Below are 19,071 nucleotides of genomic sequence, written 5' to 3' on the forward strand. Positions count from 1 at the left end.
AGAGGCTCGGTGGGGTCCCGTTTTTTGCAGCCGGACTTCTAAGTGGATGACCGCTTCTAAGCAATAAACGGGTTTCTCCCACTTTATTTCTCCCTTTTGTTAATTTTGGTTTCAAAGGTAATTTGCCCTGGGCTGGGAGAAAGATTTTTCCCCCCGGAGTTACACCAAGTGAACAGATTTGTCTATTAATTATATTACCCAAGCTGGACAGGACAGGAGGGACCAGTTCCTGATTGCCAGCCCACCACATCTTCCATCAGACCACTTTGCATGTTATATAAAGTCTGTAATGCACAATTTAATAATCCTATGATATTTCACCTCGTTTTCTGATTGTTTATTTATATTAGATTCCACAAGATGGGCAATATCTCTTTCCCCAGTGTTGTAAATATTAACCTCTCTTGAGCCTTAGTTTTCTCTTCTTTCAAATATGTATCTTATAGGACGGTGTGGAAATTAAGTATCACTTGTACACTGTTTGGCACAAACTCTCCAGAAATATTTGTTGCATCTCATTCTTTCTTTTTATCTCCAACAAGTCACACTGATGCCTGGGTGTGGCTGTACAAGATCTTGTTGATTATTTACATAACAATTTTGGATGAGGACTATTTTAGCTGGCACATGTTGGATTTTCTTCCTTACTATCCTGTAAAACATTCGCATCCAACCAGTCTAGTACCTGAGGAGTGAAATGCTCCTAAACTGGATTTGGCAGTGTGCTTTAGTATAGATTACACTAGTACTCCATCTATTGGTATAGTTAAGCCTATTGTACAGATGAGAAAGTGGAGTCTTAGGTAAGTTGCTAGTGAAATGCTGATCTGCCGAGACTCCAACCCAGGTCTTAAGATACCTTGGGTCTGGGCTTCTTCCACTCCACCGAGCCCTTTCCAAAGGTCAACCTGAAAATAAGTAATGAGCGGGACCTATTCGAGGGTTTGGAGGGGAGAAACAAGACCACTGACCTTGGTTGTTTTTTTTTTTTCTTCTCCCCTTGTTTCAGAGGATGAGTTTCTTTTGAATTCACTGTACTTTTGCGTTGAGCCGTCGGGTCCCTTTAAGGTCTCTGGTGGAGTAACTATAGCCACGCCCCTTCCCGCCCCCCGCCCCCCGCCCCCGCGAACTGTTGTAAGCTCTGACCACTGGCTTTAGGCCCTCAGCCAATTAACAGCTGCATCCGGGTTCCTAGGACTGGGAAATCGGCCTCGTAACCAGGCAACTACTAATCTTCCAGCTCAGATCTCCTGCGGATTTTCAGTTCAGCTAGTCGCAGCCCGCCCGCTCCTTTCTCAACGGCCACTTGCTGCTGCTGCGTGCCCCGCCCCCCGTTGCCATAGCAGCAGTACACAACGTTTCCTTACCCACCTTGCCCTCTTCCAAAATAGTCCTTCGTCAGGGCCAAGACCCTCTCCAGAACCGCTTCTAGTTGAGCAGAACCAGGGCTGCGCCCCTTTGCGAAGGAGGACTAGGTGGGAGGGTTGGAGACTGCGCCAGGCTGGTGCCCCAAAGGGGCCAGGGAAGTGGAGCTAAGCGGGGTGGGAGAGTTAGCAGTAATGGGTGGCATAGGGGTCAGGGATGGAGGGAAGAGGAGGGCTCGGTAGGGGAGATGGATGGGGAACGTGGGTTTAGAGGGAGGTGGGAAGAACTGGGGAAGGGGTGTCCAAGAGGCAGGGTGACAGAGCTGCAGAAGGAGCTTTGGAGCCCCTGTGAAGGGCAGGAAAGGTCTGGAAGGCATCCCAAAGGGAGAGGGGTCCTTGGTGGGAAGTATGAAGTGGAAGTTGGGAGTCAGAATGAGATGCTCACAGGGAAAAGGAGGGAAGTATAGTTGGGAGGAGGTCTGGGTGATGGGGTGGTGGTAGGGCTACCCTATTAATGGAGGTGATGTTCTGAGGGTTGGTGGATGCTGAGACCTCTTTCTCGGTCCAGTACTGAGCTTGGTCTGACTCCAGAGCCTTCAGCTCTTCTTCAGAAAGATGTCAGATGAAGATGATTTGGATGACTTTGAGCCAGACCTGGATGATCTGGAAAAGGAAGATGATGATGAGACAGAGGAGTGGGAGGATGACCGGAAAGAGGAAGAAGACATCTCGGAGAAAGTGAGAGCATGAAGGCCAGGGGCCCTGAGCTGAGGGGCAGGGTTGGGCTGGAAAGGGACACCCGCCTCCACTTCTCTGCAGTGGATACCCACTCCCCTCACAGCGGACATGATGAAGGAAGGGCTTTCTCTGCTCTGTAAGACGGGCAATGGACTGGCTCACGCTTATGTCAAGCTAGAGGTTAAAGAGAGGTGCGTTCATCGGGGACCAGAAGAGGACTGAGCTTGTGGGTCTGATCTCCTTTCTCACCCCCATTCCTGGGTGTTTTGGCTGAGCATTTGGACCTCTCTCCTCCTGGGCCAGTGGGAGGGAAGGATGGGATTTACTTTTCAGGAGCCCTGAGAACTCCCAGCATCAGAGCTGGCCTGGGGGCTTTCCTGCTGGACTCCCTCTCTTGTCCTGCAGAGTGTCAGTTCTTGGCCCTTCAGACACAAGGTTCCTTGCCTGCTGTGAAGAACACACCTACCTTCTCTTCCCATCCCCCTGCTTCCAATCTATCACCCATTCTTTTCCCTATCATAAGCCATCTCCACTTTGCCCTCTGCTTTAGCACCTCTTCCCTTCTATCCCTGCTGGATTCTTATCCTAACCCCAGCCTCTGCCATCTCACAGGGATCTGACAGACATCCACTTGCTGCGTTCTTACATCCATCTGCGCTATGTGGATATTTCTGAGAACCACCTGACGGACTTGTCCCCACTCAATTACCTCACCCACCTGCTCTGGCTCAAGGCTGATGGCAACCAGCTGCGGAGTGCCCAGCTGAATGAACTGCCTTACCTGCAGATTGCCAGTTTTGCTTATAACCAGATCACTGACACGGAGGGCATATCTCATCCTCGTCTGGGCAGCCTGGATCTCAAAGGTGCGTCCTTAGGTTGGGGTACACAGGATTCTTTCCATCCTAGTGTGGGGCCAATAAAATTGGGCAATTTGGTGCTTGGCTGAGCCACACAGCAGTGTGCATGTATTCATTCATTTGTTCACTCATCATGATTCAGTATGACAGTTCTAGGTGCTGGAGATACGGCAGTGAACTACACGAAGAAAATTCCTATTCTCATAGCTTACATTCTAGTTAGGAGAGACAGACAGCTATCAGTGAACACAAAAAGCAAATTTATAAAGTATGTTAAAAGGAGATACGTGCACGGAAAATACAGATCAGGGTAAAGGGAGTCGGGGGCACAGGTGGCAAATCCAAACAGGTTGGTTAGGACAAGCATCACTGAGAAGCTGCCATTTGAGCAAGGACTTGAAGGAGGCACTCCTCAAACGCTTGGGATGATATGTCCATCAGGCTCCTGGGCTACCAGACCATGTACCCCAGGCTCCTGGAGATGTTAAGTCTAGAGCTGCCCTTCTTTATATCCTCCTGTCAGTGGAGCAAGAGGATGATGCAGAGTCCCCCAAAATCCAGGCCCTATGCTGAACATTCAGAGTGGCCCTCTGAGTTCTTGACACCCTCCTGCTCCTCAGGGAACCTCATCCACACCGTGACAGGTTTGGACCCCCGAAAGCTGATCAGCCTGCACACACTGGAGCTGCGGGGGAACCAGCTGAACAGCACCCTGGGAATCAACCTTCCTAAGCTGAAGAAACTCTACTTGGTAGCTCACTGGGTCAGAGGGTGGTTGGTGCAGGGAACAGGGCACTGTCCTGAGGGCCAGGATCCCTGCTTCTAGTAGGCTCAGCTACTAACTTTATCATCATAATAATTGGCGTCATTTATTGAGTCCTTACTTGGTGCCAGATGCTGTGGGGTGCAAAGTTAAAGCAGATAAGTTCTCCTACACAGTGTGTAGATAACAGAGGCAATTTGCCTTGATACAGGTAGCCACATAATCTGCTGTAACAGAGGTATATAAATCAAGCTAAGGAGGCCACTTAAATGTTTAGTTTTTTAGACTCTTGACCTTCCTTATGCCAGGATGGTGCTGACGCCATTTCTCCTCAGTGGAGCAGTGGGGGCCCTGGGCCTGGGGGTGGGTGGAAGCATCTCCTCCTGGATCACAGGTGGCTTTGGTGGGATGAGCAGTAGGGGGTGTTACTGGTGACCTTCCTCTGGGCTGGCAGCTTCTCCTCTTTACTTTCTACACCCATCTCTACCAACCTCCACTGCCCTCCTTCACCCCTCCCCAGCTGCCTCTTGGACCTCCTCTTTTGCTGCTTCGCCTTCTGACTCCTCTTCCTTCCCTAGCCCTGTTCCCCGTCCCAGTCTACCTACTGTATCTCCTGGGGTCTAGGCCCAGAACATGTTGAAGAAGGTGGAAGGCTTAGAGAACCTGAGCAATCTTACTACCTTGCATCTTCGGGACAACCAGATCGAAACTCTGAGTGGCTTCTCTGGGGACATGAAATCACTGCAGTACCTCAACCTGAGGTATGAGCCCCCTCCAGGCCCCAACCTGCCCCTGCCCCTGACCAGGGGCAGCTTGTGACCCCGTTCTTCCCTAGTCCCAACACGAGTCCTAGCCCACTCCCAGATTTTCCCCTCATCCTCCATCCCCACCCTCGCCTCCTTCCCTTACTTTCTTCGGCATTTAGTTTTAATTGCAACATTAAGGCTTTTATAGCCCCAGACCCCTGGATTCTTATTCATTCAATTCACAGTGAGATTTGAGAATGTGCCATGTGCCAGGCTTTGTGCTGTGTTTTGGGAACATCTGAAGGAATCAGATGGTCCTTTTTCTTGAGGGACGCCCAGTCGGGAGCCACCTCTCTTGGTCCTATGGCACACAAGTTTCCACTGCCCTTCTACGTCTCCTGGGCCCCCACCCCCTCTCCATTTCCTGACTCTCTGCTCCTGGGCCCGCCCTGGAAAGGCTGGCTCCCTCACTGACAGAAAACACAAGATGTGTTTAGGTTTGAGGAGAAAAGAGTTATTTGAAAGAAAATCCCTGGATAGAAAGGCACTTGGGGATTGGGGATGGGGGGGGGGTGGCTCTTTCAGCAAATCTTGTGTGATAGAAGATTTCCTTTGTGTGTTTCTTTAAGCAAGATGTAAGGCAACTGCCTCCTTAATCAACAAGGCTGGCAGTGGAAAGAGAATCTTCAAGCAGGGAGAGGTGGCTGTACCTTGAAGCCCCAATTCCTAGAGTAATCTCTCTCTAATTAGCTCTGCCACTGTGGTCTGGTAGGGTTTTCCTACTGATGATCTAGACAGAAGTGGAAGACCCTCCTCCATGGCCACTGAGTGGAGTTGTATGGAAGTAAGTGAGGGGGAAGGGGCTGTCTCACTGCCTGGGAGGTGCCTCTGGGGTTAGAGATGCCAAACCTCATGCGGTGCAAGTAGCGCTCCCTGTGAGAACCACTGCAAGGGTCAGCACCTCCACTGAGACTAGGCTGAGACACTTAAACCTGGTTTCTAAAGGCAGGAGGCAAGAACAGGAAACCAGACACTGGGTGCTGTACAATGAGGCGCATCCTGAGACAGCTGCTGCTTCAGGCTGCTTCCCCAGCTCTCGGCTTCTTCCTGTGGGAAGCAGCTACCTCCACAAGCTTAGGTCCTTCTCTACCGACCTGGGTCCTAAGTTCTGACCTCTGAGTAGGTGTGGCTGACACCGAAGTCTGTCCCTGCCAGGGAGATTCCCTCCTTCCCCCAGCTACAGGACAGGGTTGTGACCTAGCTTTGCTGTTCCAAAAGGATAAACACAACACATTACTGAAAAGACTATGGTGCTTAGGGATTCCTTGAATGGCAGGGGCAGGACAGGGCTGGACAATGCCTCTGCTGCCTGTCTGGCGTTGCCTGGCAGGCCAACCCACTGCGGCACATATTGCTATGGAAACTGGGAGATTGCCCCAGAGGCCCCATTCCTGGCAGCTGACCTCCAAAGCCAGTTACTCCCCAGTGAACCCCTCCTGACCACACTGGCAGGGGCAACATGGTGGCCGACCTGCGAGAGCTAGCCAAGCTTCGGGACCTGCCCAAGCTGCGAGCCTTGGTGCTGCTGGACAACCCGTGCACCAATGAGAACGACTACCGCCAGGAGGCCCTGGTGCAGCTGGCACACCTCGAGCGCCTGGACAAGGACTTCTATGAGGAGGAGGAGCGGGCTGAGGCTGATGGAATCCGTCAGAGGATGAAGGAAGAGCAAGAGCAGGAGGCTGAACCTGAGCATGGCTCAGAAGGGGACCAGCCATTGGTCTAGCAGCAGTTCTAGCCTCCCAGGGTATTAAGGAAGCCAACAGGGAGGCAGGAAGAGGAGGCCAAGGGCCTGGCAGATGGGGAGAAATGGCTATAGGAGGCAGTGGGTGAGGAAGGGGTAAGGCAAGGAGAACCCTTGGGGAGACCAGGGCTAGGAGCCTGGGGGTGTCTCAGGGTGAGGAGAAAGGACCAGAAGGGCCTCAGGGGAGTGGAGAAAAGGCTTAGGAGATACATCAGGAGGCTGGAAGTGAGACAGGGACCATGGGCTTAGACAGGGTAGGGTGAGGGCCTCTGGGAAAAACAAAGCAACATAATCCACTGTGAGATTTGCTTTGGCCTGCTGGGGGGCCCAGCTTGTTTTTCTGACTTTACCCAGGTGCTGCTTTTCTTCCTCCAGCCCTAGTCAAATGATTTGCGACCTGGGCGATGTAGCAAACAAGCCTCAAACAACTACTAAAAACAGGAAGGATTCCATCTTGAAAATAAGATTGCATTTTAAAACCCAATTTGTTAAAAAGTAACTTTCTTAACATACTCTTTTACAAACAGACAATAACTCAGGCCACCTTGGGAGCAGTCTTGGGTGATATGCTTCCAGACCAGGAAGCTGCTATCCTGGGAGGAAATCAGCAGTAAAATTCTTGTAAATAACCAGGTAGACTAATAAGAAACATAGAGTTTCTTCAAAGGTAAACATTTTGAGACCGCTTAGCAGGTGTACAGCCCTAGACCTTTGTCTCTCAACCTTGCCTATAAAACCCCTAGACAATGCACCACCCCGGGGCTCTCTTGCCCCTCCTGGCCTGAGGCAGGAGCTCTGTCCTCTCCCTTTCTCTCTAAGTAAAAGCCTCTGCCTTGCTCTCCTACCTTGAGTGTTTGCGAAGTTCATTCTTTGGCTCCGCAAACAAGAACCCCGGCATCAGAAGAGTAGGTGAATAGAATTGGGGTAGCAGGCAGAGATGTAGATGTGGGGGAGCAGCCACACCTGACCTAGAGTGAAGATCAGCTGGACAGGACAGATCTGGGGCATGGTGGGGGGCCTGGGGGGGAAGTTGTTGGTGTATGAGGATGGCAGCTGGACCTAGGAGAGAAGGCAGTAGAGGAAGATCCTGCACTGAAAATCTGAAGCTAAAAGTAACAGGACACAGGTAGCGGGAAGAAAGAGGGCAGGTAAGGCAGAAAGAGACTAAGGAGATGAGGCCAGAGAGGTGTGGTAGCTGGGCCCTTCCGACGGGTGGCAGAGGCAGCAGAGCCAGTGTGGTGGGGCTGGGAGGCTTTACTTCTGCCCTCTTCCTCCAGGAGAGCAAGACCCTGGCCCCAAGACCTGAGAAGATTCCCAGTTAGAGGGGCCACCACATTCACAGCCCTCATCCAGAAGCAGAGGATGCCTTCTCTTGCTCCAGCCCAGGGAACTCATCACAGCCTCCTGCCCAGGTTCTGGGAGGGGTGCCTGGGCAGCCGTGCGGGTGGGCCTGGGCCCTGCGTGGAGCCTAGGCAGGGGCAGCACTCAGGCCTGCATGGGCTGGGGCGGGGTGGCGGGCGGATACCTGCTGAACTGGCTGCGGAGGCCGCGGGCTAGGGTGATGCGAACAGTGCAGTTTCTGAATAAAGAGACATTTTCATACTCTTGCGCCTGACCAGGTTTGTGAGACACTGTCATGGGCTTCATTGGCTGATGACTGGTGTGAGGCTGTGTCTGTTACTTCCTAGGGGGTCAGGCATGGGTCTGAGGGCGCGTGGGCAATGGGGGGCCAGGGCCTGGGTCGCCTCCGTCCCCCCACCCCTCCCCCCGACTCCATCCCCAGTCTGTCCCCCACCCGCGCCGCTACGTGCGCCTCCGCCCGCGGCTCCTGACTCATCGGGGGCTCCGGGTCACATGCGCCCGCCCGGCCCTATCGGCGCCTCCCCCCGCCCGCCCCCCGCCCGCCAGCCGGGAGTCGCAGCAGCCGCCGCCGCCGCCGCCGCCGCCGCCACCGCCACCCTCGCTCTCCCTGCGCCGCTGCCGCCGCCGCCGCCGCCACTGCCATCGTCACCGCCACCGGCTGAGTGCATCCCCGAGGTGAAGCTCCGGCCGGGCCCCTGCGCCCCTCCGGTCCCCTGCTCTGGCCGCCGCGCTCCCGCCCCTCTTCCCCGCCTGCGCGCATCTCTCGCCCGCGGCGCTGCGCACCTGCTCCATCATCCGCACCTCCGCCGGACGCCCTCCTTTCCCTGTCCCCTCGGGCCACTCCTCTCGGTTTGTGTGGCTGTCGCTCCCTCCTCTTTTGGGTGCCAGGCCTCTCCGCACCTGTTTCTTTCAAACTGCACCTTTCTCCACCCTTGCTTTCCCCTCTCCCCGCGTCCTTTGCGACTCCACTAATATTGGTGTCGAGTTCGGGGTCTCCTCGCGCTATACATTTTTATCCTGGCACGTCCCTTGGATTTGAGGAAATGTCTTCTCCCCACTTCCTCAGCATCCCGACTTCCTCTAAACCCTTTCCCCCACTGCGCCCCACATCTATTCCTCTCCTTTTACTTTGCTTCTCTCTGCTGCACTGGGAGGGGTGGGAGGAGGGGATAATTTGTCTAGGGCCAGGGTGAGGGCGGGCTCTGCAACCTCCAGGGACAGAGGGCCTTCCCCAGGACCCTCTCCCAGACTTCTATACTGTATAACTCTGGGGAGGGGACGGGTGGGCGTTTGGGAGAGAGACTGGGACCTTGGAGTGGGGGTTGGGTGTTAAGTTGGGGTGGGATGGGGGCTCTGGAGGGGAGGCCCTAGCTACCTAACAGCTTCTCCTCTTCTTAGCTCCAAGGAGAAATGCAAGCCTGGCAGCCATTAAGCTCTGAGGCGATCTTGGGGAACCCCACCAGCCGGCCAAGGGGGCGAGGGAACCCTGTTGTGCCCCTCCCTTCCCCACTGCGGTGTCCTCCCATCTCACCATTTGATGTCACCCTGCCCCCCACCGCAGTGACCTCCCCTTCCTCACTGCATTGACCTTCTCCTCTCCCATTGGTGGTGGTGGTGGGGGATTCCTTCCAGAGACAGAGACTGCAGTCCGCTCCTCCCCACCCCCCACCCACTGCAGTAACCTCTTTCCCATTCCTCCCACCTCCGGCCCCTCCTACTGATTTCAGGCTCCACCCCCATAAGCTTCTTATCTTTCTCCTTCCTTCCATTCCACCCAAGGAGATACCAGCTATCATGTCCATAGAGAAGGTCTGGGCTCGGGAGATCCTGGACTCCCGTGGGAATCCCACAGTGGAGGTGGATCTCTACACTGGCAAAGGTAATGGTCAGGGCCTGGGCCATCCCACAGCCCCATGCTGGGTTTGTCCTGGCCTGGGATGGGAAGCTGCTTTCATTCCCCGTGGGGAGAGGGTGCTGGGCCAGGCTCCCAAGCCTGGATTGTGGGGTGGGATCCTCCTTGTCCAGGGGCACCAGGCTAAGTGGCCTCTGTGTTCCAGTTCAGTGTATGCGATATGCTTCCCTCTGCATGCGTGTGTGTGTGTGTGTGCGTGCATATGTGTGCTTCTTGCATGGCTCCATTTCTGTGGGTTCCTACTGGTGCCTGTGGGACCTCAACCGGGCAGATGAGGAGGGCACTGCCTGTCCACCTGCCTCTCTGCGTGTGCGTGCCATGTTAGTGAGCAGGGCATGTGGCAGGCCGGAGTCAGAGATGGAAGGCTGAAGGAATTCCTGCTCCCTGTGGTGTCTTCTTTCTCCCTCTCATTCCATGTTCCTCTTCCAGGTCTTTTCCGGGCTGCGGTACCCAGTGGAGCCTCTACTGGTATCTATGAGGCCCTGGAGCTAAGGGATGGGGACAAACAGCGTTACTTAGGCAAAGGTGAGGCCCTGTCTCTTTTCTAGGCTGTCTCATCCCACAGCGTAGTACTCCTACCTCATACCAGTCCCCGACCCTCTTCCTGCACGCCTTCCTCTGTTTCCCTTCTGCCCCCCTCAAGCCCCACCTGACCCTATCCAGCCTCTCCGTGTCTCCCCAGGTGTCCTGAAGGCAGTGGACCACATCAACACCACCATTGCGCCAGCCCTCATCAGCTCAGTGAGGCTTGCTCTTTGCTGGGGGTGGCAGGACCAGGGTCCTGGAAGGAATCCTGGATTAGGGGAGGAAGAAGACGAGGGAGAAAGGCTCATCTCTTGGTAGTCATTGGTTACCAAAGGAAGGGTGGAGAGAAGATCTTGTATGCCCCCTGCTGCCATGGGGCTCCAGGTCCCCTAATGCAGACAGGCCACTGTCCTAGGAACCTGATTGGACCCCGCCGGATGCCAGCCTGTGTGTGAGGGGGTGGGGGGCTCTGCTTTAGGGCCCAGCGTCCATCCTGGCCCTGGGTGATGGCGGCTCTGCCCACAGGGTCTCTCTGTAGTGGAGCAGGAGAAACTCGACAACCTGATGTTGGAGTTGGATGGGACTGAGAACAAATGTAAGCAGAGGCTGGGGGTGGGAGGGTGCCAGGGTGGGGGATGAGCGGGACAGACAGAGCCCCGGAGGGGCTGGTGCTGTGGGGCTTCCTTAGGCAGACTGTTGGGGGACTAGCGCTTCTTCCATCCTTCACCCAAAGCCAGGGCAAGAAAAGATGTGTTTAACAATAATCAAGGGGGTGAGGTTAAATGGAAGGAGGAACTCCGCAGCATGAAGAGGGGGAGTTAGCTGGAGGTAGTCTGTGGTCTCCACGTGTTTAGAAATAGGTGTAGCTCACTGCCCTTTATAATTACTTCCTCCCCGCCTGGTCTTTTCAGGAGAGGGTGGATGGGGGTGCAGGAATGGAGAGGGAGGAGAGGGGGTCTCCTTTTGGGGAGTAGAGGTGGAGGCAAGGCTAGAAGGGCAGGAGGCGTTTTTGCTGAGTGCCTTCCTCTGTAATCTCTTAGCCAAATTTGGGGCCAATGCCATCCTGGGTGTGTCCCTGGCTGTGTGTAAGGCAGGGGCGGCAGAGCAGGAATTGCCCCTGTATCGCCACATAGCTCAGTTGGCCGGGAACTCAGACCTCATCCTGCCTGTACCGGTGAGCTCTGTGCATGCCTGGGCCTCTCCTGGGGTGGGTGGGGAGCATGGCACCTGGGGAGGCATGAATGAGGCTGGGGGCCAGGAGAGAGGACTGGGGCATCTGAAGAGAAAGGATGGGTCGGGATACTGAGTTTGGGAAGGTGGGGGAAGTTCAGGGTTTTGGGTTAACACTCCCAGGGGCAGACAAGGATGTGTTTTGTGACTTTTCTGTCCTGTGGCTCCTAGGCCTTCAATGTCATCAATGGTGGCTCTCATGCCGGGAACAAGCTGGCCATGCAGGAGTTTATGATCCTCCCAGTGGGTGCTGAGAGCTTTCGGGATGCCATGCGACTTGGGGCAGAGGTCTACCACACGCTCAAGGGGGTCATCAAGGACAAGTATGGCAAGGATGCCACCAATGTGGGAGATGAAGGTGGCTTTGCCCCCAATATCCTGGAGAACAGTGAAGGTGAGGCCGGGAGCCCTGTTCCCAGCCAAGTCTCACTCCTTCCCAGGACCACTTCACCAAGTCCTATGTAGCATGGGGGGCAGGGCCCTTGAGCTAGAGGTACCCATCCTCAGGGTGGGTTCCAGAGGGCCTGCTACATTCACATGCAGGCCCAGGAGGACAGTTCACCTGTCCAGTGATCTGTCAGCAACTGTAAGTTCTCAGTGGGTCCTCTGAGACCGCTGGTGGTAATGTAGGTGACCTGTGGGCTCCATACCGGCTCTTAACTCTGAAGGATTCTCAGTTTGATGACATACATGAAACTCCAGGGAATCCATTCCATCCATGTCTATCTCAGTCCTACCCCATCCTCTTAGGCCTTTGGAATCCCAAAGTTTTCTCTGTCCTGGGAGAAGCTGTATAGTGGACAGAAACAATACAGGTAGTGGCAAAGAGTTGAGGTTCTAGGGCCAAGCTGCCTGGATTTGAACCTTGACTTGAATTGTTCCTGGCTGGTGATCTTTCTTACTTAACTTCTCTGGGCTTGTCTTTCTTATCTTTAAAATGGGAGTAACAGTATCTACCTCTAGCATCGCTGTGAGGATGAAATGAAATCATAAATAATGTGCTTAGGTGACCTAGTTAGCCCTCAATAAATGATAGCTATTATCACTATTATCTTTTAATGAAACATCATTGAAAGAATTCCTCCTCTGCCTTCCTAGAAGATGGCTTGTTGTTCCCAGACCTGGGGGTAACCCCAACACCGTAGCCTGCTTCTCCCCAGCAGCAGGCCTCCACGTCTGTTCTGAATTTGTTTTTCTCTTTCTTCCGTGCCCACCCTTCCTGCTGTATTCCATCCCTAGCCTTGGAACTGGTGAAGGAAGCCATTGACAAGGCTGGCTACACAGAAAAGATTGTCATTGGCATGGATGTCGCTGCCTCGGAGTTTTATCGTGATGGCAAATATGACTTGGACTTCAAGTCTCCTGCTGATCCTTCCCGATACATCACCGGGGACCAGCTGGGGGCCCTCTATCAGGACTTTGTCAGGGACTATCCTGGTGAGAGCACAGGGCATGGGGGAGAGGGCAGGGGCAGGGGCAGCGGGGATGTGCTGGGATAGCTCTGGACCTTACAGGGTGTCAACTTAGGTGCCAGGTGGAGGTGTCCTAAGAAGAAGCTGAGAACCAGGGCTGGAGTGCAGGGACCCCCTGCCAAGATGGCTTTGTCTTGGTGTAAGTGTACGCTTAGGTACCTGTGGTGTCCTGCTCCGTCTACTCTGGGTCCTGATTAAAATCCTGGGCTCTGAAGCAATTGGGATCATGGGATGGGCATTGGAAGATCCCAGGCAAGGTAGGAGGGTGACTGGACCCTGCAGGGAATTAGCACATTTTGATATTTTTGACTGAGGGACTTGTGGCTGCTGGTTGGAGCTGGAGGGAGGTGATGTATGAGGAGAGCAGGCTGAGGAGGGCTGAATTGCCCTCTCAGGTCTGCTGAGGGCTTTACCTCTGCATGGAGGCAGCGGTTCCATCTGCCTGAGAGAGCAAGAAAAAATGGACATAAGTTGCCCAGTGGAGGATTTAGAATCATGAGGAGTGGCTTCTTGGTCAAGAAAATAGGAGAATGCACAGAGAGGTTGTGAGAAAGGTTCTGAACCCTTGTGTTTTGAAGGGTTTTATGAGAAACAAGGTAAGGCTCAGGGCTTATTGCAAGGGAGTGAAGCAAGGATGAGGGGGCCCAGCGAGCCAGGGCATCTACCCGTTTCAGGGGACCCAAGGGGAGTTCCTGACTGATGCAGAGACCCTGGGAGGCTCAGCAGTCCCTCACTGGTCTCCCCACAGTGGTCTCCATTGAGGACCCCTTTGACCAGGATGATTGGGCTGCCTGGTCGAAGTTCACAGGCAATGTAGGGATCCAGATTGTAGGTGATGATCTGACTGTGACCAACCCAAAGCGTATTGAACGGGCAGTGGAGGAGAAGGCCTGCAACTGTCTGCTGCTCAAGGTCAACCAGATTGGTTCAGTCACTGAAGCCATCCAAGCGTGAGTGCCCCCTGGCCCTTGCAAGTGCTCCCCATCTGATCCTGCCCCCAGATGTTGCAGGGAGTGGGGAGCCGGAGTCACCTTCACAGCTCTCCTAATTCTGCTCCTTCCACCCCTGATTCTCTGCTCCCCTCCCAGACAGCTTTCCTCCTGAGGTTTCTTGACATAGACCAATGTTGGGGCTAGGAAGAGCGCTCAGTGTGAGGGTCTGGGGGTCAGTGCTGGTGTGTGGATGCAGGTGCAAGCTGGCCCAGGAGAACGGCTGGGGGGTCATGGTGAGCCATCGCTCAGGAGAGACCGAAGACACATTCATTGCTGACCTAGTGGTGGGGCTGTGCACAGGCCAGGTGAGTGCGAGGAAGACCTTTGTGGAATTGGGTTCTAGACTCGGGTGGGTCTCTCCTTCCAGGTGTTTGTGGGTGTCCGGGGAATTTCAAGGGACTATAAGTTCTTTCAGGGGGTGAAGGAGCAGCCAGTGAGCTGCTTATCTTTGGGGATGTTTCAGATCAAGACTGGCGCCCCATGCCGCTCTGAGCGTCTGGCAAAGTATAACCAGCTTATGAGGTGAGGGAACCTGGGGAGGGGGGAGCCCCAGGCCCAGAGGGTTTAAAGCTCTGTTCGTCCGCTGTTCCATCACCAGGGCCCAGGGCCTGGAGAACAGTGAATGCACAGGAAGTATTTCTTGGTTTTTGAATGGTGGGTTTGCTGATGGCCTGATTGGGCAGGTCACTGGGAAAGCCAGGGCATGCCCATTATTGGGCCTGGACACAGGAGCAGGTGGCATGAGGGGCTTGGATGGGGGCCTCCTAGAAAGAGAAGCAGGATCCTCCTATTTCTTTGACTCTTTTCTTTCTGCTCATCTCTCTCAGAATTGAAGAAGAGCTGGGGGATGAAGCTCGCTTCGCCGGACATAATTTCCGCAATCCCAGTGTGCTGTGATCCCTCCACTTGCCTGGAGACTTGGAACCCCTCTCCTGTCCTCCTGGGACCTCTTTCTTCCTGTCCTGCTCTGTGACCTTTCACCCCGATGCCCCGGCTGAGCTGCTGCGCTGTTCCTTGGCTTGTCCTGGCCCTGCTGCCTCTGCTTTCCACCCTCTGGATCCCACACTCTCCACTTCTCCCTTTCTAGTCTCTTTCCTCAAAAACTGGCCATGGGACTGAGGGTTATAAGGGGTGCATGGAAGAACCATCAGAGTCTGCGATGGGAGCCTCAGGGTTGGTTGCTGAGGTGTTTAGAGAGGGTCCACGTGGTGCTTGTGCTTTGGGCGGTTCTGTGTTTTCCATGTTGCTCACCAGCCAGGGAGTGCATGGTGCTGGGGTGGAGGGGAGTGGTGGCTGCGTGATCACACCTGGTTTACAACTTCAGTGTATTATTTACTCATTTATTTATTTTTCACTCATCCTGTTACTTAAGCATTTCCCCATTAAGTCCAGGGCCCAAAACTGGCCTGACTAGAAGGGACTGTGTGTCTGTATATCCTGTGGCTGTAGATTCTGAGATTGTCTGGGTGGGAGGTCTCTCTGGAAATGGGAAGGGTAACGTCAGGCCTTTGCTGGCAGTTTCTCTGTGTGTACCAACCCTTAACCAAAGCCTGGTTCCATCCAGCAGTGGGCTGTGCACCTGGGGTCTCTTCCCAGTAACTCTCTCCCCAGCCCCAGCTTGCCTGTTCTCCCCCTACCCCACCAGGGCCACGTTCCACAGTCCTCACCACCTCTGTGGTGCTGAAATGAGCACCACCATTAAAGTCTGAGTCACAGTGCGCTGTTGTCTAAGGAGTCTTACTCTGGTAAGGGGAGAGAAGATGGAGCGCCTGGAAGTTGGTGAAACTGGGTAGCAGAGCTGGTGAGACGCACATGAGGAAGAAGGCAAATATGGCCAGGATGGCAGCCTTGCCAACCCCACCCTGGCCTGGCAGGGACCATATTGCCCCTGCCTTCTCAGCAGCAAGCCTGGACCCAGGACCTAGGTGAATTAGGGGCTCTTAACCTGGGGTCCAAGAATTCCTAAAAGTCTCAAAAATTTTGTGTGCATATGCATTTTGGGGGCAAGGAGTCCAAGTGTTTTCCAATGATTCCCAAAGGGCCTTGACCAAAGGAGGGGTAAAGCTGTGGACTGGAGTAGCTCCCGTAGAGAGGGCCTCTTCCAAACAAAATCCTGGCCACTTGTGGGCTGCAACAGTCTTGCATCATCCCTGGAAGATGGGGGACTGGGGAGGGCAAATGGTACCAACCAGTAGATAAAAAGGTGGCCTGAGGAAACTGAGTCTTCCAGTAAACTGGAGATTCAGGACCTGAAGTGCTCAGCAGGCACCTTGACTGGGTCAGCCTGCGAGTAGGGCTGAGACCCCTGTAACCCTTCAGCTCCAGTGGAGCCCCTTGCTGAGGGGTGGGGGGAGAAACCTTTACAGTGCTCCAGAAGGGGGCAGTGCCGTGGCTGGTAGGAGCTGCACGTGGGGAGCGGTACCACTAGGGGGAGGCACAGTTCCGCAGGCCACCACACTGGACTAGCGATGAGGGGATGGGCGGAATTTCAAGGTGGTTTCCTCAGTGGGTCTCCCACTCAGCTTCTTGTGTTCTGGTCCTGAGCTTCTGCGCCAACCTGCCCAGCGCCAAGACTAGAGGGATTCCAGTTCTGTGTGGGCAGGACCCACTGCTCTTCCCCTTCCTGTGTCACTGACACCTCAGCCATTTTCAGTTCAAAGAGCTCCTTGTCCCCTCTCCTCTGTGCTTCAGTTTCAGTGTGGGCACCTCATCTCCCCTCCTCTGTACGTCTCCTGGTGCCCCTTGCTGTTTCCCATGGGGGCACACTGTCCTTTTCTCTGTGCTCTTGTTTTTCCCTCTGGGGTCCATTATATCTATCTGGTAACTTATGTACGGATCAGGACGATTCTGGTTGGAGCCACAATTCCTGACCTTTGCCGTTTATTCCCTCCTTGCCACCTAGGTCGCCACTCCCGCAGCTCTGTCCCCGACCTCTCAGGTACTGGGCTGGACTGGGTTACAACTAGCTCAGCCTGGGCCTCCTAGGCCCCTCTCCTCTCCACTTTCCCTTTGTGCCGTTGCCTGGAGACCAGTAGGTTGTGGGGGGCCGGGACCGACTGGGAGCTGGGGTGAGGGATGATGGGGTGTATGTGTGTGGGAACTATGAGCCTGGCCCTCAGGTAGGGGAGGAATTGGTTTACGCCCTGGCTTCTCTTCTGACTCTTCCCATGCCCTTTTCCTATCTGTGCCTAAATTTTTCTTTTAAGCTCAGATACATCAGCTTATCAAAGTGGTGAAAAAACAGGGAGAAAAGCTCAGGCTGGAAGGGAGTTGGTAAGAGCCTGGGCCAGGGCCCAGTGGGAGACTGGGCTGAGAAATGCAGAGGAAATGCGGTAGGGAGGGAGGAGGGGAGGAGCCTGGGAACAAAGTGGGGGGAGGGGGCCATCCTAGGGCTTTGAGGACAGGGAGGGGAGCACTGGGGGAGGAGCCCGGAAGCTGCAGGGGGGGGGTCTCTGGAAGACCCTGAGGGATGAAGTAGGTGGGCCTGGGGTAGTAGAGTGAGTGCTAACCAATTCAGGAGAGCAAAAAAGAATGATACATTCTCGAGTGAGAAGCCTCGCTCGAGTTCCCTAGTGCTTTAGAATCCGTTTTAGAGCTTTTGGTTATTCCTAGAACTTGGCTGAGCCCGGCCCAAGGAAATAAGGGGCAAAACCTACTGAGTTTGCTACAGAGCCAACCTCCTTCCCAGGAGGCTGGTGGGATCTTGCCATTCAGGGCCCACCCTTGGCCTCTAGCTGACCCGGCCCCACACTGACCCGACCCCCACCCCAAATCTGGAGAGTTACTGGGGACTCCCAATCCAGACTCCAGCTCCAGCTCTTCCTGTTTCCCCGCCTGCCTGCCTCCCTCCCATTCTCTGGCCTTCCCAATCTCTGCTGCCAAAAATCACCCAGTGTCTTGGTGTCCTTTGTCCTGGGAGATGTTGCTGCTTGGTGTGGGGCCAGGGAGGGAGCCCAGAAGACACTGGTGGTGGACGGGTAGGGTGCTGCCTTTAGGACTGAACTGAGTGTCAGAGTCTGTCTGGGGAAGGGCAGAGCCTGTGGTCTGTATGGGGACCATCTCCATGTTAGAATGATCGGGGACCCAAGGCATGTAGGGGTGGGGCTCCACTGTGAGGCTGATCCCCACCCAACCCCTTCCCTGTGGCCCCAAGTACCATCTTCAAGTAGATCTGAGAAGGAAAATAGAGATACCACCAGCCAGAAGGGCCTGAGGATGGTGTCCCACGCCTAGTCTTCGCTTCCCCACTTCGGGCTTGCCCTCCCCCATGTCCACCATTTCCTTCTCCTGCTCTCCCATCTGCCCATCACTGGCCTTCCCTCCATAGTGCCCTCAAAAGCCTTGTTTATCTTGCATTTCTTATGCCCCCCCCCCCCCACTTCTATCTGCCTTGTCTTACTAAGACTCTCCTGGAAAGGCCCTCCCAGTACCGGCCCCAGGGCCTTCCACCCTCGTCCCACCCGGCCCCCAGCCTCCTCAGGCCCCACCTTCATTTCTACGGACTCCGCAGCTTTCCCTTCCCTTTCCACACTGACATTTCCGTTCTTTCCAGCTTTTCTTCATCACCCCCAAGTTCTTGTATTCGGTATTCTTTTCCCAACACCAACCACCCCCACCCCCAAACTATACTCTTCTGGAAACCCATCCTGTCTCCCTCGGCTCCATTTCTTACCCTCTTTAGGACCCCAGTTCTCAATTCCATCCCAATTCTCCCATAATTGCCCCCCAACCTCTCCCGCTACAAGTCTGCCAGACTGTCACCCCAAGCTTTTTTCACCTCTCGTCACACTCCCCCAAAGCCCCCGCGCAGCCCCATCTTCCCAGACCACCCCATTACCCCAATCTCTGCCCACACCCACAGCCCCCACCTCACATCTTCCACAGACCCCCTTTGCCCTAACTTCTCCGGTCTCCCCCATATCTGCCCTTTCAACCGCAGCCCCCCTTCTCTAGCCCTCTCCGGCGCCGGGCCCGCGGGCTCCCACCTTCGCCGCGGCGACCCCCTCCCGGCCCCGGCCGCCCGGCCCCGCTCGGGGCCAACTCGCACGGCGCCTCCCCCACTCCGGGTCCCCCGTGCTCCCCCCTCGCCGCGCGCCCTCCCTCGCGTCTCCCTCCTGGCCCCTCTCCCCGGCTCCTCCGCGCTCCCTCCTTCTCCCTCTTCCTCCCTTCTCCCATCCCCCTCCCCGAGCTCCCTCCCTTCGCCGTCCGCTTTCCTGTGCGAGTCGCCGGACGCGCCGCCCAGCCCGTGCGCAGCCCCGCGTCGGGCCGGGGCCTCGGGCCGGGACCCTTTTGGGGGGGACCAC

At 55.1% G+C, this 19,071-nt stretch overlaps 2 protein-coding genes across 6 annotated transcripts; both read left to right on the forward strand.

Annotated features, from left to right (window-relative positions):
* Positions 1 to 1,369: 1,369 nt before the first annotated feature.
* LRRC23 (leucine rich repeat containing 23) lies at positions 1,370 to 7,686 on the forward strand. 5 transcript variants are annotated; one of them, XM_036909982.2, is made up of 8 exons: positions 1,370 to 1,475; positions 1,933 to 2,102; positions 2,184 to 2,293; positions 2,715 to 2,968; positions 3,583 to 3,713; positions 4,350 to 4,486; positions 5,984 to 6,278; positions 7,553 to 7,686. In XM_036909982.2, exons 2-7 carry the CDS (start codon positions 1,980 to 1,982, stop codon positions 6,255 to 6,257), a joined length of 1,029 nt encoding a protein of 342 aa, XP_036765877.2. In that variant the 5' UTR covers positions 1,370 to 1,475; positions 1,933 to 1,979; the 3' UTR covers positions 6,258 to 6,278; positions 7,553 to 7,686. The 5 variants fall into 5 exon arrangements, with proteins under 5 accessions (XP_036765877.2, XP_057348472.1, XP_057348471.1 ...); XM_057492489.1 differs by lacking the exon at positions 7,553 to 7,686 and having other exon boundaries at positions 1,956 to 2,102; positions 5,984 to 7,537; XM_057492488.1 differs by lacking the exon at positions 7,553 to 7,686 and having other exon boundaries at positions 1,965 to 2,102; positions 5,984 to 7,537.
* Positions 7,687 to 8,184: 498 nt separating this feature from the next.
* On the forward strand, positions 8,185 to 15,486 carry ENO2 (enolase 2). Its single transcript, XM_036909977.2, has 12 exons — positions 8,185 to 8,312; positions 9,417 to 9,516; positions 9,979 to 10,074; positions 10,232 to 10,290; positions 10,600 to 10,669; positions 11,115 to 11,248; positions 11,476 to 11,698; positions 12,544 to 12,741; positions 13,525 to 13,726; positions 13,965 to 14,073; positions 14,232 to 14,290; positions 14,596 to 15,486. The coding sequence occupies exons 2-12, from the start codon at positions 9,432 to 9,434 to the stop codon at positions 14,663 to 14,665; spliced, it is 1,305 nt and encodes a 434-aa protein (XP_036765872.1). The 5' UTR covers positions 8,185 to 8,312; positions 9,417 to 9,431; the 3' UTR covers positions 14,666 to 15,486.
* Positions 15,487 to 19,071: the final 3,585 nt, after the last annotated feature.

Source organism: Manis pentadactyla, chromosome 14, assembly GCF_030020395.1.
Source record: "Manis pentadactyla isolate mManPen7 chromosome 14, mManPen7.hap1, whole genome shotgun sequence".
In the NCBI taxonomy this organism is placed as follows: domain Eukaryota; kingdom Metazoa; phylum Chordata; class Mammalia; order Pholidota; family Manidae; genus Manis; species Manis pentadactyla.